Source organism: Loxodonta africana, chromosome 20 (genome assembly GCF_030014295.1).
Source record: "Loxodonta africana isolate mLoxAfr1 chromosome 20, mLoxAfr1.hap2, whole genome shotgun sequence".
Lineage (NCBI taxonomy): Eukaryota > Metazoa > Chordata > Mammalia > Proboscidea > Elephantidae > Loxodonta > Loxodonta africana.
This window is the reverse complement of record NC_087361.1, coordinates 69,413,467-69,441,212: the sequence shown is the minus strand read 5'-3', so window position 1 is coordinate 69,441,212 and position 27,746 is coordinate 69,413,467. Positions and strand designations below refer to the sequence as shown.

At 52.4% G+C, this 27,746-nt stretch overlaps 1 protein-coding gene across 2 annotated transcripts in view; it reads left to right on the top strand.

Moving 5' to 3' along the window:
* Window positions 1-24,052, top strand: part of NFASC (neurofascin) — a 77,253-nt gene extending 53,201 nt beyond the window's left edge. The window contains exons 24-29 of one of the 2 annotated variants that reach the window (XM_064273324.1): window positions 3,240-3,473; window positions 6,984-7,100; window positions 8,341-8,493; window positions 16,996-17,127; window positions 19,178-19,247; window positions 23,109-24,052. In XM_064273324.1, the coding sequence (XP_064129394.1) occupies window positions 3,240-3,473; window positions 6,984-7,100; window positions 8,341-8,493; window positions 16,996-17,127; window positions 19,178-19,247; window positions 23,109-23,340 (938 nt within the window). In that variant the 3' untranslated portion in view covers window positions 23,341-24,052. The remainder of the gene's footprint in view (window positions 1-3,239; window positions 3,474-6,983; window positions 7,101-8,340; window positions 8,494-16,995; window positions 17,128-19,177; window positions 19,248-23,108) is intronic. The other variant, XM_064273325.1, reaches the window with a different exon arrangement.
* Window positions 24,053-27,746: the final 3,694 nt, after the last annotated feature.

Below are 27,746 nucleotides of genomic sequence, written 5' to 3'. Positions count from 1 at the left end.
GTCTACCCACCCTGGATGCTCCTTAGGCAGTGGAGGGTTGCTGCTCCTTCTCTCCATTGCCAGGCTGGCAGCCTCCACCGAGTCCCAACCAGAGTTGTTCCCTAGCTGCTCCTGTTGTGGCTAGAGATGACGTCTTAGCCCAGCAATGTGTCTGCCTCATCTGTGGTCCAGTCTGCTTATAGTCCCATTTCTGAGCCTTATTCCCTTTCCATCCTCTACCCCACCCTGCCCAGTGGATTGAAATAATCTGAATCTATTTTTACCTGAGCAGTGGACAAAGCCTTCCCCATGGTAAAACTCATCTTCTCCTTGGTACCTGTGACACCTCGCTCAGCCTGGCCCTTCTGGCCCTTCTCTCAGAGCCTTTTCTTCTTACCTCTGTCCTGTTTTCTCAGGTGGCCCTACCCAGCCTTGGGGCGATAGTCACAGCTAATGGAGTAGGCCAGAGAGAATGATGGCTTGCCAGCTGTGACTCGGCCAGCTGTGACTGTGTCCTCCACAGTAGTGCCAACGGTAGGCCCCACCAGGGGAGGGTCCCTGGGAGACAACGCCTTTCCTCTCATTCCCCTCTTGTTCCCACTAGTCCAGAGGGAAATACAGTTAGATCACCATGGTCAAAGAGGAAACTTCCTCCATATTATACCTGGCAGAAGTGACCATCAGAGGGAGGGGACAAGACCAGGTGGAAGCTTTCTCAAAGCTATTTCTCATTCATGTCTCTGACCACCAGAGCCAAGTTACAAGCACGTTGTACCCTAGCCTCCCTCAACATCTGTTTCTGGGGCTGCTCGTTGGAAGGCCGTGGGAAGCATGTGTGAACTCAAGGCTGGGGCCCTGTGCTGGGGCATGAGGTTTTATGGGGTGTGAGTATATGCATAGGTCCATGTGAGGGTGTGCCTCACTTTGGGGAAGCTTGGTTTTGATTCAGAGGGCCTGGGAAATATAGCACCCAGCTGAACCCGTGGAACAAGGAGCCCAGGTCCCTGCACTGCACCCTGTGGGACGATTTCAGTTAAAAGAGAGTGTCCCTGATGGCACTCTTTAGGTAGGCATGGAAGAGCGGGTCCTGTGAATGTTTCATTTGCCAGAAGTTATTAGAAAATACACAATTGATAAGGAACTAAATCAGAACAGTTCTGCCTAGACAGACAAAATGCCCTCTCGAGGTTCCTTCCAGCCTCACAGAGCAGCAGGACCAGCCTGTGTGTGTCCATGGCTGCAGGATCCAGGGACCAGGCCTGGGAAAGAGCAGACTTTTGCCTTGTGGGTCTCTCGGTCTTTGTGTGTGTGTGTGCGTGTGCACACGTGCATCTCAGTGGGTGGGACAGATGAATTCTCATGCTGAGCATCTCTAACCCTGAGCTTACATCCCAGGCGTGGCCACCTTGGGCCACATACATCCCTGATTAAAGAATCGGGGAGGGAGAGTTGTCCCCATCCTGCCCCAGCTCCCCCATACCCTCCCTCCTCATGTCTGTGGGTTGGCTGGAGGTTGAGAAATATAGAATGTCCTTGGCTTTGAACTTGCCCAAGAATCTCTGGAATGTATGGGGCATAGTCAGCTGCCTAGCGTGACTTCTGTGGTCAGCACCCTCAGGACCCAGTAACACCTCTGATCTTACGAATAGGGAATCCGCTGGGATCCTAGGAACAGTCTCTCCTTCTCTATGGGGGACTTGTAATGTGGAGGCCCAGGGGAATGAAAGGCCTTTTGTTGGTCAGGCTCTGGTCAGGAAGGCTTCAAAATTAGAATCTCCTAATTCTCCCTGAGAAAAGCATTCTGGCAATTCTCTCTCCCGTATCCCTCCCTGTTCTGGCCCCCTTGTGGAGGATTGGGGATATTATTTTCCTAAAATCTAGAGATTTGAGGCAGGGTAGAATGTCCCTATTCCTTGAAGCTAAAGTTGCCTACTTATGTCTTAGGCCCCTGCCTCCTGCCCCATTAGCATCAACGCTAGAAAGTAGGCTGTGGTCAGATCATAGGAAATGGAGTGCAAGGAGAGGTGGGTGGCTCTCTCTCTCTCTGATTTGTCCCCATCCTTCTTGTCACAGCCTTGACTTCAGCAAATACTGGAACTGGAGAGTAAGGCTAGAGTGGCCCTTTATTATCTTCCATGACTCCTCTATAGAAGGAAGGAGGGCCTGTGGCAAAGTTGTCACATATATAGTCACAGATCCCCAAGTCTAACCAATGTCAAAGGGTAGCTTTGAATGTGAGATGGGAGACGTGAGAGAGTTAGTGCTGAGCTGAACCACTCTGCCCCGAGTGAGGGTGTCTGCAGAATAGAAGCCCACCGTGGCTTCTTTTAATGGGATTTCTTTGTCAACTGTGCTTGGGAAAGATGGTGCAGCCACGCACAGACCACACTGTGATTCCATTCATGCCCTTTCTCCATATTCTAGTGCAAACAGAAAAAACTTAGGGGACCTGCACCCCACATGTCCTAGGGAGAGAGGTAGTTACTAGAAGTCAGGGTGGATGTGGAGTAATTGCAGGAAGGGCTGTCACTGGGCAGAGAAGGGAGATGGGTGTATGTAGGAAAGGAAAATGGGGGGGTGAGGAGGGAGAGGGGTGGATAAGAAGAGAAAGGAGACCGGGGAGAGGGTGAGAATGGAGGCAGGAGAAGTCAGTGCATAGAGTGGTTTGACTCGCAAGGCCTACCTGGCAGAGTGGAGATTGTTCTCCCTTCGTAGCCTTGTTTGGGTGGCTCGTTGACCTCAAGCAGATGTGACCAAGGGTAATTTTGTTTGGAATGAATGATTGGGGTGCTAAACAGCTCCTAGGGGCTGGCAGGCTGGCCTGTGCCCCTGCAGGGCAGGGCCCAGCAGCCTGCCCACCTCTGAGACCAGGGCTCCAGGGCTGGACTGAAGGGGTGCTGCTTGGGCCTGTGTCTGGGTGCTGCTTGGCCTGAGGTTCCACGCCATCCCTGGGGTATGAGCGATTCGGTGTGCGTCCCATTCCCATCCTCATCCTCGCCCATGGCTGGGTGCATGCTGGGTGCTTGGAGCCACACAGACCATGAGAAGAAAATGAAACATACACAGGGCTTCATTCTCTTCCTCGTACATGGTTGTGTTTTCACTGTGATCCATCTGACCCAGTCCACTATGCTTGGGGAGGCATCTGATCACTGAGCTACCTCTCCACATGAGGCTGCCTGCCTTGTGCGCGGGGGCCGTGAGTCCAGGCTGGGGACAGCCAAACCGCCGAGACTGGCTGTTTTACATTTTCCTCTCAGCTGCTCCCACACTGCCCCCAACTACTGTGGGTGCGACGGGCGCTGTGAGCAGCACTGATGCTACTGCCATTGCTGCCACCACTGAAGCCACAACAGTCCCCATCATCCCAACTGTCGCACCTACCACCATCGCCACCACCACCGTCGCCACGACTACTACAACCACTGCCGCCACCACCACCACCACCACGGAGAGCCCTCCCACCACCACCGGGACTAAGATACAGGAATCCGGTACTGCACTTTGTCCATGCTCCCCTAGGTCCCCCCAAACCCAGCCCTCCTTCCCAGTTTTCTCAAGAAACAGGCCCACAGGCTTCCCCAGACAGGAAGTAGGGTCTGGGACGCTTTTGCCAACACCCTCCTTGGTTTCTACTTTGGAAATTCACACCTGACTGGATTCTGAGTCTGGTTGCTTGGAGGCCCCAGTGCTCCCCCTCCTGGGTGAGGCTTCACTGCTCAGTACCCCTCGCCCAGCCTCGGAGTCCCTGTTCTGTAACCCAGGGCCATATGGTGCTCTGTGAGAGCCAGGTGCCTCCTCAGGCAGACAGCCTCCAACCACATGCCAAATGGTCAGCTCAGGGCAGAGCCCTCCAGAAGGGAGACAGCGGGGGAAGGAAAGGGACCTGCCACTGGTCGGGTGGCCTGGAAGTTTTCCTCTTCTGACCATGGCTACGCCCAGCCTTGCAGGTAGCCAGAGGGGCTGGGGGTGGGGAGTGGCTGGCCACACCATGTAGCTGCCTTCCCGGAACCTGCTCCTTCCTGCCCCCCTCATCCCAGGAGACTCTTAAAAAGTCTTCAAGATTTCAAAAGTCAGGGCTTCCAGGAAACAGATGACCAGGGAGTCCCATCATGTCAAGGTGCTCCGTTACTCTCCTCCTCCTGAAATTGCAGCCATTCCAGGGGCTGGTGGTAAGAGTCGATCTCACTGCTGGTCTGCTGAGCCCAGAGAATGTGCTGTTCCTGTGTAAGCAGCCAGGCCAGGAAGCTCTGTTCTAGCATGAGGAGACCCTTCGGGAATTCAGCACAGCTTCTAAGAACCAAGCATGAAACAGCCTTTTATTACCACACACAGGAGGGTCTCTAGCTTAGTGAGCCCAAACACCAGCTATGGGACCAGCATGATGCAGCCGGCAAGGCTGGCCAGAAGCACCCAGAACTCTCCTCCAGCCGCTGTAGAATTACAGGCTCTCACCCTTCACTGTTGCCTGGGCAAGTTTCCTAGCCCCCCTAGATCTCACTGTCTCCCCACCCCACCCCACCCCACAGCTCTGCACTCACCTGGATGAGGATGGAGGCTCATGGTTGGTGCTGCGAGTATTTTTAGACTCAGTTACATGGGCTTAGGTTAGCTGAAAGGGAAGACATGATTCCTAACTGACGTTATGTTCCCCAGACCCTTCGAGTGCTGCTGTAAAGGTACACTATCTAGTATCTAAACAGTGCACGCTTTAGGGAGAAGTTGGCTGAGGAAGAGAAACTATCAGAAGCTGTCAATCACAGTTCAAGGACTGGCATTCTTTCAGGCCGCAGCAAGGCATCGTCTGTGATATAGTGGGGTGCAGTGTCCTGCAAGTGCTGTGAGTTCCCGAAAGAGATGCACAAAGAATGAAAGGAGTGGGTTTTGCTCCCCAGCAAAGAGTTACTTGCCTTCTGGAAAGATCAGCCTTGTTGCCACATAGGATTAGCCCCATGGACTCCTGCACTCCATGTCTGTGTCTGAAACACTGAGGAGGGCCTGGCCATGCCCCTGATTTTATCCTCAGAGGTTGGAGACATCCCTCAAACCTCCAAGCTTCCCTTCAAGTGGCAGAGTGGCTCTGCCATCCAGGATTCTAAAAATAAATTTTCATCGGTACTGTGTCTTCCATCTTAGAGCAAAGTGTTTTGTAAGTTGACTCTCCTCAGGGAGAGATAGGACTTTTATTTGTCTTTAACTTGTCTCTTTCAGATTTCAAGCGATACTCCCTAATTCTCACGTTGCAGGAGTCCGTGAACTTCTCTCACTTCTGCTTTTTGTTTTTTATATTTCTGGGTAGCTTGCTTTCTTGGTCCTTCTCTCTGAGCTTTTCACTTGTTCAGTTGTCACCTTGGTGTCTCCATATGGTAATCCCTTCCTCCAACACCCATCTCTAGCCCATTTTGGCTTTGGAAATTACTTGACCTTTTTTCTCGAATCACCCCAATCTCCTTTACCTTTAGGACGGTCAGATTTGGGTCAATATTATATTGGTGGCCAAACTGTTTAAACCCAGGTCCTCTGGATATTTCCAGAGCTGAGAAGGAAGAAACCCAAGTCCACAAATCATGACTGATCATAATCATTCCCACTAGCAAGAGCCATGAAATTCCAAGGAGCTGGGATTTGGAGCAGCTTCACACAGCCAGGACAATAGAAACATCTGGCAGTCAAGTAAAGAAGCCTACCATCTGCCCGCCCCATGGAGACCTCCCTATGGTGCCATCAGTGGGGGCTCTTTCTTGGCCCCTCACCTAACATGAATCATATTCACCTGGGGCAACTGGTGACTGACAAGGTGGTAGTGGAGAAGGCACTCCTTTGAAGCAAAGACCAGGAGATCTTTTATCATTTCCTCAGCCCTGCAGACTCAGTCACATGTCAAATAGATCATGAATAAATGCATCACCCAGTGTTCTCAGTTCATTTAATTTTGACAAGTGAGTTGGTGACAGTGCCCCCTTGCATGCTAATAAAACATACACGAGCCACACTTGTAAAGTCTTTGAAATACAAGACTTCATGCTAGTACTCCACTATCAAATCTTTGCTGGGAAATGGGGTAATCAGACTGCTGGGACTCTTGAAAAATGATTGTGTTTGAAGATTAGCGCCACTCTCCTGTACATAGGCTATGGCTTCAGACGGCACGACAGCTTTGATAAAGTAGCTCCCAGCTCAGAGGAACTGGATAATTAACGTCCTCTGTTGGCGTGGAGCTCTGTGGTGCCAAGGATCTAACACAGCAGAATTCTTCTGGCGTCTGGCCACTGTGGGTTGGGTGTCAAGGAGTTTTCTTCTCTTGGTCCCACCTGGCCCAAAGAGAGGGAGTGCAAGGGTTCATGCTGTCTCCAGGTGGGACCCTGGGGCTCCAGACCCCAAGTCACCTTAGACAGTCCGAGGCCGTCTTCCACATAACCAAGGCCGTTGTTGCCCAAGAACAATCCCAGGGGCTCCTCAGGCCAGAGGCACCTGTCAGGATCACCATTCTCCTCATTAAGGCACCCCCTTGGTTGGTCCCACCCTTCCTACAAATATCACCATGTCTCTCATTTGGCTTTTGAAACTAACATCTACCGTTCCTGAAGAACTCTATAGTTGAGGGGGAAGAGCTGCCCCATCTCTCCCACTCTCTGCATCTGGCCTTTTTCCTGGCCCCTTTCCCTGCACCATCTAATCTGGCCAGGACACTGAAAAGGAAAGAACCCCAGGTTAGAAACTCAAAGACCATATGTAGAAACCCAGTCTTTTATTCCTAAGCCACCTGTGTGGCCCTATAGACACGGTCCTGCTTTCCCTCACAACGAGTCCTCCCGAATGCACCAGCTCATCTCCAGACTGTTCCCTCTGGCCTGGCCACAAGGCTGCAGCTTAGAGCTCTGCCGGGCCCTGTGCACAGCCATTTCTGCCTCCGTCCTTTCCCAGCAGGTGTGTGTGCGTGCATGTCCGTGTGTCTGTGCTACCTGCCTCACCATCACTAACTCCTCTTCTAACCCATCTCCCAGCCCCTGATGAGCAGTCCATATGGAACGTCACGGTGTTCCCCAACAGTAAATGGGCCAACATCACCTGGAAGCACAATTTCGGGCCCGGAACTGACTTTGTGGTTGAGTACATCGACAGTAAGCATTGCTGTGCGGGTGGTGGCGGCAGCGGCGGCGGCGGCAGCGCGAGTAGTGGTAGATGCCATTAGAGAGGTTCCTTGTACTCCCCCGGCTCAGAGGGGCCTTTTCACCTGGGTTAGTTATGGTTGGATGACATCGATATGCACTCAGGTGGCAGTGAGGCGGGAGGAGGGGTTCAAGGAAAAAGAAGCGGCTTCTGAGGCCATTAGTGAAGGTCTAGGTTTGCATGTGCTGTGGCTGTCCTGTATTGCCTGCCCAGGATCAGAGTTCTGAATAGCCCCCAAAGGAGCTGAATCTCGCCTCTGCCTTGAATCCCTGTATTCGGATATCTCCACTAGACAGGCTGGCCAGGTCACAGGCTTGGGTACAACTGAGCTTTGCTCACACGGAATGCCAGTGCCCACAGTCCGAGACACAAACCAGAGTTCTTTGTCTCAGAGAACTGGTGATGGAGCTGAGCGGGTCACTCTTTATTGGATCTCAGGATCCAGGGTTTGTTAGACTATAGAGTGTGGTCGGGACATCTGCCTTCTCCTCTGAGTGAAGTCTCCTGTTCCTCAGGAGTCAGCCTGACCACCTTGGCCTCTTTAGCACATGCTCTAAGCAATTAAGCCAACTAACCCAGCCAGAAGGTCGACCTGGGCTATCCCACTGGAAGAACTCTTAGAGAACAGCAAAGCCAGCTCTTAGTTCTCTGGGCTGGAGGAGGGATTCACAGACACAGAATTCATCATGCCTAGTTTGGTCCATACCAAATAGTTGTGGCTCCTACCACCAACATTCACCCTGCACCCCAGACACACGGACACACACTTTGCCTGGTGTGTGAATTAGCCACACAGCTAGAAATGAGATGAGAAACCAGGAGTGGAAGCCAAGAAGCAGAGTCCTGCTTCGCCTCCAGTCACCGTTAGGGATGCTCAGTGGTTCTCTGACCCTCTCCAGAAAGATCCCATATGGGAAGTCAGTCACCTCCAGGGTAACATGGCTGACATGCTAAGAATTTAACAAAGAAAGTCAACAATGTGCTTAGTGTTAAGACTGAGGTGAGGAAAGAAAACTTCAGGGTAATCGGGTAAGGGTTAGCACTACGTGGAAGGCCTGTTCAATGGACTGGACCCACGGTCCCCTGGCCCTTCCTCCCCCTTCCTACCTTTGACAGGTGACCAGGAACCAAAGCACTATCTCTCCACTCCAAGTGCCTGGCCCTAGGCTGACTGAGGTTTCTGTTCCCCAGGCAACCATACGAAAAAAACTGTCCCTGTTAAGGCTCAGGCCCAGCCCATACAGCTGACAGACCTCTATCCCGGGATGACATACACGTTGCGGGTTTATTCCCGGGACAACGAGGGCATCAGCAGTACCTTCATCACCTTTATGACCAGTACAGGTGAGAGGGGACCTGGCCTGGCCATCCCCGACAAGCATGGGGCATCTCATTCTCATTCTCAGCTTCCTGCTTGTCTCTGCTCCCTGGAGAGAAGACTCATCCCCACCCCATCCGTAACCTTGCATGGCGGGTCTCCGCTTCTATTATACATCTGTCTGCAGCTGTCCAGAAGCCAAGAGGAGCCAGAGGTGCATGCCCGGGGAGAGGAAGCTGGGACTCTGACCTCCTGGGGGAGGAGTGGGGTGTCAGAGGATTTTACAGTGTGGATAGAGGGCAAACTTGGTCAGTGTGTGTGGGGGGATGGCTGCTGGAGTGCGGTGCAGCCTACCCTTACACACAGGGGCTTGCCCTCTCCATGTAGAATTAGGAGGTAGGACCATCCAAAGGGCTTGCTCCAGAAGCCTCCCCAGGAACCAGCCTCAGGATCAGTGCGTGTCCCACTGCTTAACCACGGCCACGCCCATCACCTGCTGTTAAACATTCCAGAGTGTGCGACAACTTGTTTGGGGCTTTGTTTTAATTTTTGTCCCAAGTTTGTCTTAGCTTAAAGATAGTTAACCTTTTGTAGTGTTGGGGGAGGGGAGGTAGCTCGCCGGTACTAGAATCGTTGTGGCTTCAGCTGTGGACAGAAAGGTGTCTTCATTGTGCCAAATGAGCAGGTTGTCTGTGTCTCAGCAACGGGTGCAGGTTCAGGAACCCCTCTGCTGTTAGGGGTGGCTGACAGTCTGAAAACTGCCAGGGCACTTGCTTGTCTGAGTGTGTGTATCTTTAAAATTGGCCAGGCTGTAGAATGTGGCTTGTAAGCTAAGCCCTGGGGCTGAGGGTGAGTTGGAGAAAGAGAAGGAGAGGAAAGGATCAGTCCCTGCCCCCAGGGATGTCCTCATCAGATGCCGGGTGTTAAAAACACAATGTAGAACAAACAATAGTCTATGTGAACTTCTGAATGTTGACTTCAACGTTCATTACTCCTTTCCTGTGCTTGGCCTGGAGTCCCTGAGCGGTGCAGTTGGTTAAGTGCTCGACTACTAACTGAAAGGTTGGCTGCTTGAACCCACCAAGAGGTACCTCGGAAGAAAGACCTGGTGATCTGCTTCTGAAAAATCACAACCTTGAAAGCCCTATGGAGCACAGTTCTACTCTGACACGCATGGGGTCACCATGAGTCAGAATCAACTCGACAGCAACTGGTTTGGGTTTTGGGTTTTGTGCTTGGCCTCAGGAGACTGATCCTGATAGCTTACATCTTGAAAGTTGCTACCCATCAGTATAAATGTCCTCACCCCAACCTATCTACCCCAGTCCCTCCTGGTCAGGGTCCTGTCCTCCTCTGTGTCTCTGTCTGCCCATATCCATGCCATCTCAAGATGCAGGGAGTCTGGGAGTCCAACTGCCTGCTTGGGCCAGCACAGGCAGGCTGTCCGAGTGAGTGGCCAGGCCCATCCTGTTACACTGGGAGCCAGGCAAAGGATCTGGACAGTTGACCAAGAGGAGCAGGTGGCTAGACTTTGACCCACTTGGGGTCCCAGTCTGCTGCTTACCGGTGCATGCATTTGATTTTGCTTCATTGCAAACCTGGTTCTCGCACAGAGGCAGGAAGCAGAGGTGATGTTTGAGGACAGAGTTCCGTCCTAGGGAGCACCGCCAGAGCCAGTGATACCTGCTGGCAGAGCTGGATGCCTCCTGGGGCTAGAGATGGGAGTAGAGAAGGAAATCCGGAGAGAAAAGGACCAGTCCCTGCTACCAGGGATGTCCTAACCTGATGCAAGTTATTAGATACAGAGCTTAAAGAAAACAGCAATGATCGATAACAGTTTCTGAACATTGAGTATTCTTCTCTCTCTTCCTGGGCTCGGCCTGGGCCGTTTTATCCTCATAGCTTGCTTCCACGGTGATAGAGGTACTCGGCACTTACAGATTTCTCAGACTCCTTCCAGCGCAAGCTGCAGTGGGCTGGTTTATGTACTGAGCTCCAAGTGGGTATTGTTCACTTATCTCACAGGCTGGCTGCAATTACTATGTGCAAACCACATAGGGAAAGAAAATATTTTCACTTTCTGATGTATGTGTGTGCCTCGTGGGGCGGGGGGTGGTGGGGTGGTGGTGTCTATATCCTGAGAAAATGCATGCTGTGTTTCTTGTGGGTAGACTCCAGAGCCAAGTTCACCCCCTCCCATCCCCCAGGTTCCTGTCTCATCAAGGCAAGAGTTTGTGTGCATTTCTGGGCCCCAGCCTTGGGCATTTAGGCAACCACAGACCATCACTTTATTCCGCAGACTCAAACATGCTACAGTGGTTCAGGAAGGAAGTAGAAGAAAACCACTAGGAATGCTAACAGGCTCTCTGATCCTACCAGAAAGATCCCACATGGGAAGTTAATCACCTCCTTGAAGCCTATGAAGCCAAAGAGACCCCAGGGGCTGCAAACGTAGACCCCTGCATGCCAGGAGGTCCATCAGCTCTTCCATCCTGGGATGGGTGGGATGGGGCAAGGCAGCAGCATGGTGGCTGCTGACAGTGCCCAGTGAGGGAGACGTCAACCTGCTCAGGGAAGGGAGGGCCGTTAGGGGTCTGAGTGCCAGTCAGCTTCTCTCTGCTCTGCGTGGGAGAAACACCTCTTCTGTCAACCCAGGATGGGGCAGGTGGGAGTGGAGAGGTGTAAGTGATGCCTAAGTGAGGGCAGCTGGGCCAGATTGCATCCGAAGAAGGCTCATCCCTATTAAAGCTGGTAATCGATCCGTCCCCATTTCTGAAATATAATTCTTCTGCAGGCTTCGAGCAACTGGCCTCTCTTCCATGGCCAAACCAAATTCTCCCCAGTTAGAGTTAAACATCATTAGGGCTGTCTGCCTTGCTGGTGAACAGCCTGTTTCTGAGGCCTGGCGGGGAGAAGCGGGGAAGGCAGTGTTGTAGAAGGCACACAAATGAGCGCCTCTAATATAGAACAAGAGGCTTTTGGACCTGGGTCTGTTGGGCAGGTGGGCCCAATGAAAGGGTGCCGTTCTAGTTCCCAGTTAGTTCCCGCTGAAGAAGGAATGTATCAGTGCACCCTGGTCTTTGAATGTCTGAAATCAAGTTTAACAGATCGATTAAGTATGGTGTTGGCAGCCAAATGTACTAACTGCCGTAGAGCCTTGCTAAGATGCTTTCCCCTCAGAGTCCACACCCTCATGCAGTGTATCCACGTTGTAAGTGAGAGCATCTTTTGGTTCTTGAGAGACTTAGCCATTTGGTTGGTGTCTGGTTAAGCCCACCTTACCCCAGATCCCACAGAGTTTTGAACTGCCTTCTGGCCAACATCTGTGTTCAAACTTCACAGAAAAATCCTTTGACCTTTTCAGTAAAGGCTGTTTGAAGGTAACATTTGAACTTCCCGTGGTAGTGTCGGGAATGGAATGGAGAGCCATGTTTGATTTCTAAATTGCCTGCATTACCACTTTTCCCTGGAATTATGACTTTTTCTCCCAAGAGCTTTCTCTTGGAGTCTCGTGGAGACGGCTATCAGAGCATATCAGAACACGTGTTGGGAAGATGATGGCACAGACGTACAAGCCATCCTCTCTGGCAACGGTGGGGGCCGCTATCCAAACACAAGTTGGAGTGATTCCTTCATTCCAATGCCCAGGTGATACAAGGTCAAGCCAATATCCATCAACCCCTAGGTGGTTCAGGGTACAAAACTAAAGAGGTGTCCCAGGTTAACATTTTACATTAAATTTAATTTGATCTGTTAATAAGTACTCACTGAGTACTTTTTACGTGGCATCATGCTAAGTACTAAAAAAAAAAAAAAGGGGGGGGCTCAAAAAGATCCCCCTGTTCAAAAGATATTAACACCATAATTGGAAGTCAGAACCCATGAAACAGAGCAATTAAATGTTAAGTTGTGTGTAGTAAACTGGGGTGAAATCAGAGTTCAGAGATTGGCATGAGTTGGAGCAGAGATCGACGAAAAGGAGTAGAATGTGGAAAGCAGAGAGCAAGAAGGGTAGGGGTGGGAAAGATTGGGGAAGGGGAAGACTATGGAAGGCCAGGCTGAGGAACCAAACCCTCAAGTGGTAGGAAATAAGAAACAGTGACCTGTTCCAAAGTAGGCACTTGGTGGCGTGGTTGAAGTATCATAGGAACATAACATAATATTCCATTGTATCCATTGGCTTCCATAGGTATATGGTGAGGGGACCTCTCTAGAATGGAGCAGGGAGATGAATCTGAGAGGGATTTGGAAGGAGAAATGGCAGCCCTTAGAGATGGGAAGAATGTTGAGGCTACTGGCCAAGGTAGTAGAATTAGGAGGGAGAGCCAGGGAAGGGGACAGGAAGACAATTGAAGGCTTGTTGAATTTCACAAGTCGAATTGCAGGCAGACCATCCGAGAGGAGCTGTCAGGAGGAAGCTCTGGGCTAACAGTCCAGTGGTGGAATGGGAGTTGGCTGGAGGGATGATGAGAGATGAAGAAAACAGTTGCCAGTTGGAAAGTCAGGACTGGAGTGCAGGTGAGGGTGAGCAATCTGCTCAACAACGGTAGCTGAAGCTGTGAGCACACAGTGGCTTGAAGCTAGCTCATTGAAGAAGGAGGAGTTAGCAGGAACTGGACATGGAAGATTAAAGAGTTTACCTATAAAAAGGATAGTGCATGTGCTAAAGCTGAAAAGTCTTGCATGTTCAAGGGTTTTTGTTTTTAAGAGAGATACAGAAAAACTCAACGTATTTTAACAGTAAAAAAAAAAGAGGGGAAGAAATTGAGGGGAAGAAATTGAGAGGAAGAAACTGAAAGTGATGGACAGCTCAGGGATCCTTTTAGGAATTAGAGACCCAAGAAAGTGAGGCAGTGGGTCCTGCATGCAAAGAAGGAGCAGCTCCAGAGGGGAGGGAGGAAGCCCTCCCTCTGGCACAGGAGGAAGGGACCGTCCGGGGACCTCCCAAGTGTCCAGGAAGCAGGTGAGTTAACTGCTGATGCAGGGAGAGAGTAATCTGGAGAAGTAGTTCTGGACTGACAGCCATGGAATTGCTGGAGGGACAGTGTTGTTGCTATTGTCGTTACTGTTGTTAGCTGTCAAGTCAGCCCATGAAGAAAATGCCTGGTCCTGCACCATCCTCATGATCGGTTGTGAATCTGACCATTGTGATCCATAGGGTTTTCATTGGTTGATTTTTGCCAAGGCCTTTCTTCCTGTCCATCTTAGTCTGGAAGCTCCAGTGAAACCTGTTCAGCATTATAGGAGCCAGCAAGCCTCCAGTGACAGATAGCCAACACGGTGGTGGCTGTGCATAGGGTGCGATAAGAGACGAATAAAAGGATTGCCAGGTGGCAGCAAAGGTCCAGCTGAAGTATGACATTGTGAATCTGTAAAGGGCCTGGGTTTCCATCTTCCTCCAATGGGGATCTATGGTGAAAGCAGAAAAAAGCAGTTATTGCCCAGGAGACGCACAGCTGGGAGTTGAGTTGGGTGGAATGGGTGATGCAAAAAAGGAGGACAGTGAGAAGTTTAGGGAAAGCAGAGGCCCCATCAGGCCAGAGTGGGTGAGTACACTGAATGCAGGGAAGGAAGTGGAAGGTTCATTCACTGAGCAAATATGAGTCGAGTGCCTCTTCCATGCTGGGGGAGATAACAGCAAACGCAGCACAGTTCCACTTTCAAGGTGTGTAACTTCTGGGTGGAGGGGCAAAGGGCATGACTCTGGAGCCAGACAGCCTGTGTTCACACTCCAACTACCACCTACTAGTCTGTGACCTTGAGCAAGCAAGCCCCTTAGCCACTCTGTGCCTCAGTTTCCTCTTATGTAAAATGACACAACTTTGTTCACTGAAAGCGAAAAGGATTTGAAGCACTTACTGATGAAGATCAAAGACTACAGGCTTCAGCATGGATTGCACCTCAACATAAAACGAAAACCCTCACAACTGGACCAATAAGCAACATCAGATAAATGAAGAAAAGATTGATGTTGTCAAGGATTTCATGTTACTTGGATCCACAATCAACACCCATGGAAGTCAAGAAATCAGATGCATTGCATTGGACAAATCTGCTGCAAAAGACCTCTTTAAAGTGTTCAAAAGCAAAGATGTCACTTTGAGGACTAAGGTGCACCTGATCCAAGCCATGATATTTCCAGTTGCCTCCTATGCATGCAAAAGCCAGACAATAAATAAGAAAGACCAAAGAGTTGATGCCTCTGAGTTGTGGTGTTGGCAAAGAATATTAAATATAACGTGAACTTCCAGAAGAAAGAACAAGTCTGTCTTGGAAGAAATACAGCCAGAGTGTTCCTTGGAGGCGAGGATTGCGAGACTTGGTTTGTTGTATTTCGAACATGTTATCAGGAGGGACCAGTCCCTGGAGAAAAGCATTATGCTTGGTAAAGTAGAGGATCAGGAAGAAAAAGGAAGACCCTTGATGAGATGGACTGACACAGTGGCTGCAACAACGGCCTCATACATAGCAACAATTGTGAGGATGGCGCAGGATCAGGCAGTGTTTCATCCAGTTGTACATAGGGTCACTACGAGTCAGAACCACCTCAATGGCACCTATCAACAGCAACAACAACAATAAAATATACCTCAGGGATTGTTGTGAGGAGTAAAATAGATAATGTATGGAATGTATGGGGAAGTACTTAGATCATTTCCTTGTCCATAGGAAGTATTTGTAAACTATAACTAATAGTAACATGCAACATAGTTGTAAGTATTGTGAAAAAGATAAATTAGAGCCATTATAGAGTGGCTGTGTGGGAGGTGACATTTGCCATCCAAAGATCTGGCTGCAAAGGTCCTGAGACAGGAATGAGAGTGGCCAGTGCGGCTGGGGTAAAGCATGAGATAGGGCTGGAGAGGTAGGCAGGACCAGCTCTAATGGAGCCTTACAGGCTGGGATAAAGAACGTAGATTTGTTTCCCAATACAAATGAGAAACTTTGAAGGATTGAAGCACAGAAGTGATTTGATTTGACATGTCTTAGAAAGATCCCTCTGACAGCCGTGTGGAGAATGGACTGTAGACAGCAGGGGTGGAAGCAGGGATGGGACTTTCCCTGCATAATAGGTAGATCAGGGTAATCACAAGCCTTGTTCTTATGGGACTCAGTTGCTTTTCAACCCAGGGCTGCCCTGGGCAGCCAGAGGTCCGCAAGCGCAAAAGCACTTATCCATCCACCCCTCACCATTTAGCAAGAACCTTCTGGGTGAGTGCTCTTGGTGAGGCTCTGGAAAGGCTGTAAAGACAACTTCTGCCCCCCAGAGGATAGGATTGTGTTCAGACACCTGCCCCATAAAACGGCACGAGATAAAGACCCTCAAATACGACGAGGATCATGGAATACCCCACTGTTCCTTGTGCTTTTCCTTGGTTTAGGCTGATGACCTTGGCTCTGACGCCACAGACACTCAAGGACCCTGCTGTGGTCTAGCTCCCCAGAGGCCTCCCTGGGCTGGGTCCCTTCCATCCCCTGAGCCTCCTTCCTCTGAGCCTCAGTTCCCATGACGGGCTACATTTTGGCAGCATTGCTTTTGTCCTCCCATCCTTTGAGAGGAGAAGAATAAGTCCTGACCGCGCAGCCACTGGCCCATCAAGGGCACAATCAGATGCCACCTAAGCTGCTGTACTCTAGGCCCACCTGCCTGCCCCTCAGCTTACAAAGGGATCTGCCAGCTTTGAGACACGTCTGCACATACCAAGTGTGAGAATGGGTTCCTGCCAGGTAGGGACAAAGAGGGCCCCACTGTCACAGACACTGGGGTAGGGGGCAGGGTAAGGGGATAAGTCAGCTTGTCACAGAGTGCCGAGGGTCTCCGTGTGTGGAAGTGGTCTGGGAGTGGCATGATGTTAGCTGAAGGCACCATCCCAGCCCCAACTTCGCTGCCTGCCAGTCTAGGGCACTCACACTGGGATTGTCTTTGCTGCCAGGGAGCACACAGTCCAGTTGGGGAGACCTCCACACTGCCTAGGACCCAGGACCCACTGCCAGGAGGCCTGGCTGACCCTGAGACTGGTGGACAGGGGGCTGACCCGTGCCTGTGCAGACCCATAAAGGCATTCTTGTAACAGACATTTGCAATGTGGCCACAGCCCCCATTCCCTGTTGGAGAATATGCAGGCTCCTGTATCTCCCGCCTGGGCTCGTGGGGAATCACACTTCAATGGCAAATCCCTGGCCTCCCTGCAGCCTCCTCAGTCACCATTAGGCTGTGACCCCTGGTTCGCGAGAACACCATGCCTCATCCGTAGGGAACCTTCCTTCCTAAAGGACCCGCTCCGGCTTCTGCTTCTTATTCTGCTGCCTGTACCCTTCCCTTTTCCTCTTTTCTCACCTTTTGACCTTGGCTCTTTAACTATTTTTTCTTTGTCCTTTTAGTGGGGTAGTTTGGGCCAGAGGGCTGCTCGGTGTAGCTTAGGCTCAGGAGGAATGTCTACACGAAGTAGCTGGAGTCCTTCCCTGACATCTCCCCTCCCCTCCTGATACAATTGTTCACATGTTTGCCTCTGACCCTTCCCCGACAGCTTACACCAACAACCAGGCGGACATCGCTACCCAGGGCTGGTTCATTGGACTCATGTGTGCCGTCGCCCTCTTGGTGCTGATCCTGCTCATCGTCTGCTTCATCAAGAGAAGCAGAGGAGGGAAGTACCCAGGTGAGGCCTGTGGGGAGGGGAGGGCCGGGGGACCGAGAGGGGTGAGCACGCTGCCCTGTGAGTCACCAGGGCCCCAGCCAGCCCTGGGGGGCTCTGTGCTCTCCATGAGTCCAGCCCTTGCCAAGCCCAACTTGGCTGTGCAGCCCTCCTGCCCGTTCTGTGCATCTTCGAGCTGCCAGAAAGCACTAGAGTTAATTAGGTTTGCCCGAGGTGGGCGGAGGAGCTGTCCAGGCAGCCCCACAGAGGGGCTAGAAAGAGCCCTGGCTCCCATTAAGAATGACCTTCTTTCCCCTTGACTCACCACCCCATCTGCTCAGTAAATTGACTTTTTTCAGCCTGAATCTCATTAGAATCCTATGTCCCAGGGAAGGAGGAAGGAAGAGAAGCATTTTCTCTAATCATGTCAGAGAGAACAGGGAGTGGAGGGTCTGGACACAAGGAGACACCCATGAGAGGCTGTAGAGATGGGCACTCAGTGTGACTAGGGTCTAATCACAGACCCCTCTGGCACAGCTCAGGAGCTCCTACATGAGGAGCAGGTAGGGGCTAAGTGGCGGGTAGCACTGAGGGGCCCCTATGGCTCTTACGGGGCTTTGGGCTTCCCTGGAGTCGCAAAGAGGCTTCTCTCTTCTTTAGGACTCAGGCTCCTCCAGCCCAGACAAACCAAGGTCAAAGACAAGGACCTCTGGCATTCTTTTTTCTGGAAATATTGATTGTTCTTCAGATGAGGCAAGAGAGCCATCTGTCTAAGATGGGGGAAGATGGGTGGTAGGACCCTGACAGGAGACAGGAAAATGGATTACCCTGAGAGTGAAAACCCTGCTGGACTGCAAAATGGAATTGCTTCCTGCACCCCAAAGCCCTGTCACCAAACACACCCCTAGTTCTCCAAGTACCTGCCTCTCCTCATCTCTATGAACAAGTCTTTCCCCAGCGTCTCCCCAAAATGCAACACAAAGGAAACTGAAGGGAGAGAAGATCCCATTTTATTTCCTTCCCTCTTCCCAAGCGCCCACTAGGATCCTAAAGATTTACGCCTCTAATTTGAGTGAGGGAGGGCAGGAAATTAAAGTTCTTTGTTGGTGAGTGACACATTTTTTCTTTCACTTAGTTTTGCTACGTTGGAATTGTTTTTCTTATATAAGAGAGAAAGCCAAAGTTAGGGAGAAGGCTGGTCTTCCATCTGACATTGAGACTTAGGTGGGCTCATTAGGTTCAGCCCCCCATTCCAGATGAGTTCTGAGACTTCTTTGCCCACCTAGAAAGTGTCCCGTTCTAGAATGTTCTTCAAAGCTAACCTTCTTTTCTGCAGCTACAGGGTACAGTAGAATGATGAGTGAACCAGAACTGGATTCTAGTGTTGACTCTAGTCTTTGTTTAGTTACTAATTAGTTATGTGGCACCATCTTAACCTCTCAAGGACTAGTTTCCCTCACCTAAATTGGGGGAGATTATTCTGCCTTATACCTCAAAAAGGATACATGAAGAGTCATTCACGTAAGTGTCTGAGAGGCATTTCTCTCAGAAAAGCAGGGAAGGAACAATCAGCACGAGAAGGCAGGGCCTGCAGGAGAGGTGGTTTGGGAAGAGGGGGCATTTGAACAGTGAAGACACTTTCCATTCCACAGAGATGTGTAGCACAGAGCACTCTGCTCCGAGCTTTGGAGAAGCACACAGCCCCCCACCCTCAAGGAACGAGGGTTACGGGCATAAGAAACATAACAAATAACTACAACACAGAGCAAGATAAGAAATGTGCAAGCAACATACCGCTTGGTTTTGATGAAGGAAAGATCTCATCTAGTTGGTTTTTAGGAAGCCTTGGGGAGAGGTGGTGGGGAGGCCAGGTGGGAAGAGATTTCAGTGGTCAGAGGAGAGGTAAGGAAACCTGGGGGCTAGGCACCTGATTGGGTGCGGGAAGCAAGAACAAGAGGGGTATCGATGGTGCTTTATCGGATCCCGGGGCTGTGTCTCCTGGCTTTACTCTCAGGGCCTGGGGGCACACATTTCAGTCATCCTATCTGTGTCTTTGCTTCTCTTATTGACCAAGTGCGAGAAAAGAAGGATGTTCCTCTTGGCCCTGAAGACCCCAAAGAAGACGATGGCTCCTTTGACTACAGGTATGTGACCTCCTTCCTCTCCTGAACAGACACAGTCTCCCCTGTGTCGGGCCTGCTGCCCTCACTGTCCTTGGACAGCCGGCCTCTGTGCCTCCAGCTGCTTGTCTCTCAGAGCAGCTCAGCTTGGCTGAGAGACCACAGCGTGGACGTCCTCCCTAATCAGGCTGTCATCTGCCTCGCGGATGAGGGGGTGCTGCTGAGTGTGCTCAAGAGTCTGCTCATCCTCTTGGTCCTGGACAAGGCTGCTCCCCCAGGAGACACTGCCCGACACACACACACACACACACACACACACACACACACTTCAAAAGCAGGCATTTCATTCATTCAACAGCACAACTCAAATTGAGCTGTCTGTATGAGTGTTTCCAACTTTTGAGTCTGAAAGTCCTCATGTTGTGAAATGAGCCCAGCGTTCAGGCTTCCCCTCTGCCCACACCCCGCCCCAGCCCTGACCATCATGACCCTGGGGAATGTGTTGCCTTAGAGCCTCTCACCTGGGTGAGGAATGATGGGGGAGGGGTCCTGGGCCTTCTTCCCATACACCTGAGCCTATCTCTGGGCTCTAGACCAACTGGCCTAAGTCTTGGGGGGCCATCCTGGGCAGCGTCCTGTTTCACAGATGAGAGGACTAAGGCACAGGACGGGAAGGGACCTGCCTAAGACTTCGCACTCAGCTCTCAGGGGAACAGGGCAGAGCTGAAAGCCAGGGCTGACTTCCAGGCTGGGGCTCTTGTTCTATGCCTGTGCTCCCTCAGATCTGGGAGGGCCTGGGTATCTGCCAGTTTTGATAGAAAGTATATTTTAAGGAAGCAGGGTGGGTCATGGAGGTATCGTTCCCAGACCAAGTGGGGTGGGAGGAGGCGCTCTAATCTGAGCCCTCCTTCCCCGCCCCACCCAGCTGTGTCCTGGACCCGGTCACCCCTCTCCTCCTCTCACCTCTCCTTACCCTTTCGGGGCCTCCACCACTCTGACCATCACCAGCCTGCCAAACAGGATCAGATCAGTGGCAGCCAGAGCTGCCCACAGAGGAGGGTAATGACCTCCTCAAATATGGGCCCGGGACACCTGTGCTCAGAAAAGCTGCTTCCTCACTCACCTCTCCTCTCCTAGACACCAAAGTTGTTGAGCAGAAACACTGAGGCCGCATGGACATGCCAGCACCATTGTACACACATGTGCCCACATGTACACATGTGTGCACATATACACACATGTATGCATACACACACACACACACATCACACCCATCTGCTTTAGATCTGGGAGTCTGCAGGGTCCATCCTGGAGCCCCCACTTGGATGAGTCCAAGTACCAAACTTGGAAAAAGCTGAAATTAATACATCAGAGAAAAAACGACTTTCTAGTAGGGAACAGAGTCCCTGGGTGGTGCAAAAAATTAAAGTGCTCAGCTGCCAACCAAAAGGTTGGAGATTTCGGTCCATGCAGGGGTCCCTTGGAAGAAAGGCCTGGCAATCTACTTCCAAAAAAAGTAGCCATGAAAACCCTTGGAGCACAGCTCTACCTTGATACACATGGGGTCACATGAGTTGGAATCCACCATATGGCAACTGGTTTTTTCAGTGGGGGCGGGGCCAGAAGCAAGGGAGAGGGTGTCAGCCCTGACCGCACCCTGTGGCCAAGTTGCTGAGTCACACTCTGATGGGGAGCTTTCTGTCTCTTTTTTGTGTGTCCCTGAAGTTCTCCTGAGAGGCAGGCCGACAGGTGGTAGACCAAGACCACTCCTAGTAATCCTGGCTCCTCCCCCAAAAAAAGAAATAATCTCAGCACAGAGCAGGGTAGGGAAGAGCCAACGATGCACTGGGTTTGGTAAGGGCGATTATCACATCTGGCTGGTGTCTTAGGAGGACGAGGAAAGGTGGAGGGAGCCCAGGTGGGAGAGTCTGTTCTTCTCAGACCTAGACCCCCTTTCCCCTTCAAGGACCTAACCCCCTAAAGACCCTCCTCTTTCCTCTCACCCACTGAGCCTGGAACCAGGGCAGAAATTCCTGTGAATCACGTGGCCCCAGTCCTCATGCCCCAGCAGGTGGGGTGAAGGGCCCAAGGAGGGGAGCACATCACACTGGGCTGGGGAGCCTGGCACTTAAGATTCGCCAATTCTCAAAGGGTGTGCTGCACTCCCTGCACAGACTGCGGGCAGCCCCTCCCGGCACTCGTCAGAGAGTGCAGTTAGGTGGTGAGGCGGTGTTAGTGGGGCTGTATCCACACAGCTCTGGGGGTCTGGGCTAAGAGCTCTCCATCTAGCGATGCCCACCCCCTCTGCTCCTCCCTCTGCTCTGGCTGGCTGCCTTCCCCCAACAGCTGTCTTTGCGGTTAGAAGTGAGAAAGTACTGCCCCTTCCACTGGAAACTCAGCTGGCTGTTTTCCTCCTGCCCATCCGCCTTCCAGCCCAGCAAGGACTGAGTATGTGCTGGGGGCAGGGGAGGGTGCCCTGTGTGTCTGCTCTGACTGCCTGGCACAGCTGTGGTCCTGCCTGCCAGGACCCAGACTTCTGCTGTTCCTCTCAGCTTTCTGCTTCCTGCTTCCTCCTGCTGTTCCTCTCGGCCTCATGCCTCTCCTGCCTTCTCCTGCCTCCTCCTGCTGGTCCTCTCATCCTGCCTCCTCCTGCTGGTCCTCTTGGCCTTCTGTCTCCTCTTGACTCCTAGCTCTGCTCCCCTCTGAAGTGCCACCAGCAGCACCTGGCACCCCCCTGGGCCTAAAGGGCAAGAGTTTTCCAGCGGGGAAAGGATGTGGTACCAAGCAGATGCCACGGCCCCTCAGGAGCACAGCAGACGTCCTGACTGGGCATCCCTTCCAGAGGACAGATGCCATGTTACCCGCCAGCCCCCGCAGCTCCCCTGGCTCCAGAGGGGCTTAGGGACAGGACCTGGGGGCTGATGCGGGGCGCCCTAAGCCTTGCCAGTCTTCTTCACCGGTCTGCCAGCCTCCCACACTTTATCTGCGTGCCCTCCGCCCCCTACCCTCATGCTCTTTTAATCACCAGACCCAAAGCAACAGCATCTGTTTGTAGATAAACCAAATAGCCGAGAGAAACACCACCAAGTAGAGAGTTGTGTTTGCCTGAGGCCCAGACGCTTGCTTTTTGTCAAGGGCAGAGCCTTTCCTGATGGCCACAAGTCATAGAAGGTCAGGGCTGGTCCAGCCCCTCAGGATGGGAGATGAAGCCCACAGTCACAAAACCACACAGTGGCACATTCAGGATCATTGTTGTTAGGTGCCATCAAGTTGACTTCAACTCATATCAACCCAATAGGACAGAGGAGAACTGCCCCATACGTTTTCCTGGGTTGTAATCTTTACAGGAGCAGATTGCCAGGTGTTATTCCCACAGAGCCACTGCATAGGTTCAAACTGTCAACCTTTTGGTTAGCAGCTGAGCACTTAACCATTGCGCCACCAGGGCCCCTTCACTTGGGACCAGAACACCAGTTTCTTCACTCCCAGCCCCTGACCTTCCCACCTGCATGTTCTCACTGTGACTCTCCTTACCCGGTAGCTGCTGTCCTCTGCTCACTGCCCCCACGGGGAGTTGCCCAGGACACAGAAAGGACCCCAGACCACACTGCCCCCATGGGGAGTAGCCCAGGACATGGAAAGGACCCCAGACTAGGAGGCCAGCTCCTGTCCCAGCTGTACACCCGCCTGCCACCTCACCTTGGAGAAGACCCTGTCCACTCTAGGCCTCAGTTTCCCTTCTGTAGAACTAGCTGGCTGGTGAGGGCGAGGGAGGGCTGCACAGGGTGGGCTCTAATGAGGACAGCCCCTTCCTCTCTGAGCCGGGCAGCGTATGCTCTGGGCCGGAGGTGGGATGCCCCTGATCCTGTGTCTCTCTCTGGGCAGCGATGAGGACAACAAGCCCCTGCAGGGCAGCCAGACATCCCTGGACGGCACCATCAAGCAGCAGGAGAGTGATGACAGCCTGGTGGACTACGGCGAGGGTGGCGAGGGGCAGTTCAACGAGGACGGCTCCTTCATTGGCCAGTACACAGTCAAAAAGGACAAGGAGGAAACAGAAGGCAACGAAAGCTCAGAGGCCACGTCCCCCGTCAATGCCATCTACTCTCTGGCCTAACAGAGCCCATTCGAGCACAGCCACTACTTTGCAAGTGGGAGGAGGGAGAGGGGGAGACAACCGCTGCCGACCTACCACCAACCACCACCACCTTCAGGGACAAAGGCACAGTACAGGGGACTGCCAAGCCGTGAGGACCAGTGACCGCCCAGCCAACCACAAGCCCCCTCCCAATGGCACCACCCACAGCCCCGGGCCGCCACCAGCGTGGCCCGAGCCAGAGCTCAGCTGGAGCACCCGGCTCCCATGCTCAGTCGACAGCCACCCAGAGCTTGCCCCCACACTGCTTGCCCTTGACCTTGGCACACGCTCACTGATGTCCTGTTGGTTGTGGTACTTTCCACTGTCTTCATTTTTGCTTTCTGCGTCTTCCCCTCCAGACCCAACATCTCCATTTTCTTTGCCTTTTGGAGAAATGTCCCTAGAGAAAGGAAGAATAGGTGGATTCTCCCCCAGGAAACCGCAAAGATAGGCAGAAAGGATTGATGAGTAACAGAACATAGTAGATAAGCTGTAGTATTCAAGCCACCGTGGGGCCAATGTCTTTCCCAAGGATGCCTTTCTGGCCATATGCCTCCCCTCGCTCCCAACCCTTCCTCCACAGCCTTGTCCGTTGCTGAGCTGGGCTTGGCTCCTTTCTGGAAAATGACAGTATTTTTGGCAGGGAGAGGGTGGGCAGGCCTCCTTGCCTCTCTCTGGCTCAGTTGGGAGGTAGTTTTACCAGTTGCCCTGCCCCCCCGACCCTCCCCCCCGCTCTTACCCTGCCCTTCCTACAGAGTATCCAAGACAGGAGCTGCGCCGACTCTGAAGAAGAAGCTTGAGGGAACGGGAGCAGGCACTGAAGGCAAAGGACTGAATTCCAGTGACCATGTACCCCAGCAGAAGTAAATCAGGTGTCTGGTCCCTGGGGACTGTGCTCACCTCTACAGAGAGAGCAAAAAGGCTCTGGGTTTGGACTTCCTTCCTCCTCATTAGTGAAATCCAAGATGTGGGAGAGAGGACTACCCCCATTACGTCCAGAACAGAGGATGCTCCCAGCCTGGCCAGGGGTCTATGCTGCTGCCCTCAAGGAAATGAAGCCCTGTGAACACAGAAGCTTTGCTGTGTTTGGGGTGTCAGCACTACTCCCCGTCTCGTCTCTAGCACGGCAGATATAATCTCCTCTGTCAATTCAGTGTGATGTGGAAACTCATGTTTTACATGGTGTGTGGACGGGGACCTGCTGCCCCAAGACTGAGCCCGGCTGTGCTTTCATTCGGGTATTTACATATCAGGAGACCCTGGGCTGGGGTACCGCCCTGCTGACAGTGCTGTAATGCCGCTGCCTGGGGGAGACTCAACGCTCTTCATATGCCTTACACAGCTCTGATCTGTCCCTGGAGTCCCAGGTTCCCAGCCCCTCCCTGCAAGCCTTGAAGCCTCCAGAGATGTCTGTCTCAAGGAGAAGGGGGTGGCCTATGCACACGTCACAGCAGGACCAGAAGCAGTCACTCAGCACTTGCCCTGCAGCCTGTGGCCCCAGATGGAGATACTCAGACCTGCAGTTCTCGAGACCGAAGGTGCTGCCTTCATTCTCCCCGCCTAATCCGTGTTTGAAACCAAAGGTACCTTGCCTCAGAGAGAGAGAGAGAGAGAGAGATCCCGAGCCTGAGTAGCCCTGCAGCTAGAGTCGGTTTTTGGAGGGTGAAGCTAACTCCAATGATGGACCACCTGCCCTGGCCACAACCTCTGGTGTGACCCTCCAGCTGCCGGCCAAGGCAACTGGGCAGGGACAGGGCTGGGTTCTTCAAAGACTTTATTAAACCATCATTTGCCACATGTTTAAGCCACAAAGGTATTAGTAGTGCTTGCATCACTGAACAGTCATCTGGTGAAGGCTAAGTTCATATACGCGGTGTCTGCAGATAAGAAACTGTATCCCAGAGCTGAGCCACTTATGTTGTTTGAACCTGAGAGTAACTGTCCTTTGGCCCAAGCAAGGTCAGGCCCAGCACCAGCCGCTGCCTGGAAGCCTGGGGGGCAGCACTCTCGTGGAGAAAGGGGACAGGGTAAATAGAGGGAGGCTGGGAGTGAGCTCAGGGTTTTCCTCCAATACCTGCTTGGATACAGCTGGGCCTTCCTGCAGCCCAGGCCCACAGTCCCGAAAGGGGGTGTCAGGGTAGTGTGCCTGTGAGCTGACTCAAAGGACTAGCCTTTCTAGAAAACACTCTGGATCTGAGCAGAGTGGTCCACTCCTCAGGCACTCGTTTCATACTGCACGAAACACCCCAGTGAATCACTAGACCAAACAGGCTCTGAGGGCAGGAGAGGACTGCTACGCCACCACGCCCCACCTCTAGAAACATCTGCACACAAACTGGTTGACTGACAAAGGGCTGCTTCCACTGTGAAGTCTTGGGGAGAGGAGAGTCTGCATCTGTCTGCTCCTCGTTGCAGTGTTCTGCCATCTCGTGCTGTCCTCCGGGTGTGAACGTAATGTCTGGGCCCTCCAGGGCTGCTGTGCTGTGTTGCTGTGGGTGCTGAGAGCCATCCATGCTCTGTCCTCCCACCACTACCCCATGTCCACAGTCCCCCTGGCGGGAGCAAATCGGGACTGAAGAACCAAGTGTTCTCCAAGCAAAGATGGCAGGTGCTTAGAGAGCTCACATCTGAGGTGCGTGGACTTGCAGGTTGAGGAGGCAGCCCCTTCCAGCTCAGCAGGAAAGCAGTATTGTCCAGCAGCCACCCCATGACATAGCACAGCCATGCCAGGAGGGGTGATACTGTCGGTGCTTCAGCCTGTCTGGCTGGGAGGGAAGAGGTGCAGGTCCTCCTGCAGCAACCAGAAGTCCATGGACTGTGCTGCCGTCCCTCCTGGTATACTCAGCCTTAGAGCCGGGCCTTCCTGTGCTCTCGGTTGTCCATTCATTCACTCATGCATTCATTCATTCATTCAGCAAATGCTCTTTGGGCACGTAGCTTGAGCCAAGCCCCAAGGATACCATGGGGAGCAAGTAAGATGTGGTCCCTGCCCTCAAGAGGCTTACCGTCTTAGAACAGGGCCTTGGGACCCATCGACCATTGAATTGGGGCCACTCTGCTCTCTGAGTGCCTAAGCCTCTGAGGGCTCCAAGATCAGAGGGAGAGGCCTCAGAGGAAAGAACTTGGTCAGTCTGGTCAGCAAGGCTGGGCAGAACGGAGCAGTCATTTCCTGGAGGGTGGGGTTGAGGAACGGTCCGGCTTCTCGAGCCTCTTTGCCTAGTGAGGCAAATTGCTTAACCTGTTTGCATTTTGGTGCCTCTCTTTCTCCCATTCAGTCCCTCCTTTGACTGCTTGTCTTCACAGAGGGGCGTGGAATGACCCGAAGGGGCAAGGAAGCAGATTTTGAGAAGTACACCGCCACAGGCCAGGGAGAACTACCTCCCACCTTGCCTGGGTTAAGGTGAAGGGGCCCATCCTTCCCCACCTTGCTTTTGAGGAAATGGTTGAGTTTAAGCTAAAGGAAGAACCAGACCAGCTCCCTCCCTTTTCCTTGAAATATTGGAGGCATCTGGTCCCCCTCCTTCCTGGAAAGTCCCAAGGTCTGGAGAAGTGTCCACGTGTCTGAGAGTCCGCGAGTGCCAACATTGCTCACCTGCAAGGTGCGCCTGCAACCTGGGCCCGCACGCAGCTTTCATATTTCCCCTGGACACAATAGCTTTGGAAAGGGAGTGAAAACAGATTTGAGGATGTTTGTGGGTTTTCCAGCTCAGAGAGCACCTCAGGGCCCCAAACCTAGTGCGCACACACAGAGCAGACTGCAGCCCGATTGCTGAGCAGTACTTTGAGGGAATAACAACAATCCACATTCCTAGACTGCCTTGGCAAGGGTTAGTCCACGTCCAGGCCCCTTGAGATGAAGAGGGCTGTGTGTGGTGCACTACGCATGCAGCTTGGGGTGGAAAGAAGCTGCCCAGATTGGAGCCCCATTTGGATAATTCCTGTAGGCAGAACCTAGAGAGGAAAAGTCTGATCCAAAAGAAGAGGGAGTGTCCCCCAGAACAGCATGGAGAGTGGGAGCCCCACATGCTGGGGCAGGGCCAAGCCTTAGGACACCACAAACAGCCAGTTTGATGGAAGGAATGGAGATTTAACACGTTTTTGTCAGTCTTTGTGAGGCTACTTCACCAGTGCTCTGAAGGGGTAAAGCTTCTCAGGTTTTTGTCTGCTGTGGCAGGTGCCAGGGAGTCACTTCCCAGAGACAGGCGGCAGCTTCCTGGGATGCCAGCACAGAGCACTGTGCCCCACTTGTCCGACATCTCGCTGTGGAGTGGCCCTCCAGCTAAGTCACCACCCCGGCCAACCCCTGCCAGACACACACAGGCCTGCAGTTGTGGTTAGGTGCACCCAGTCAGGTCCACTAGAAAAAAAACACCCTGTGAGGCGGA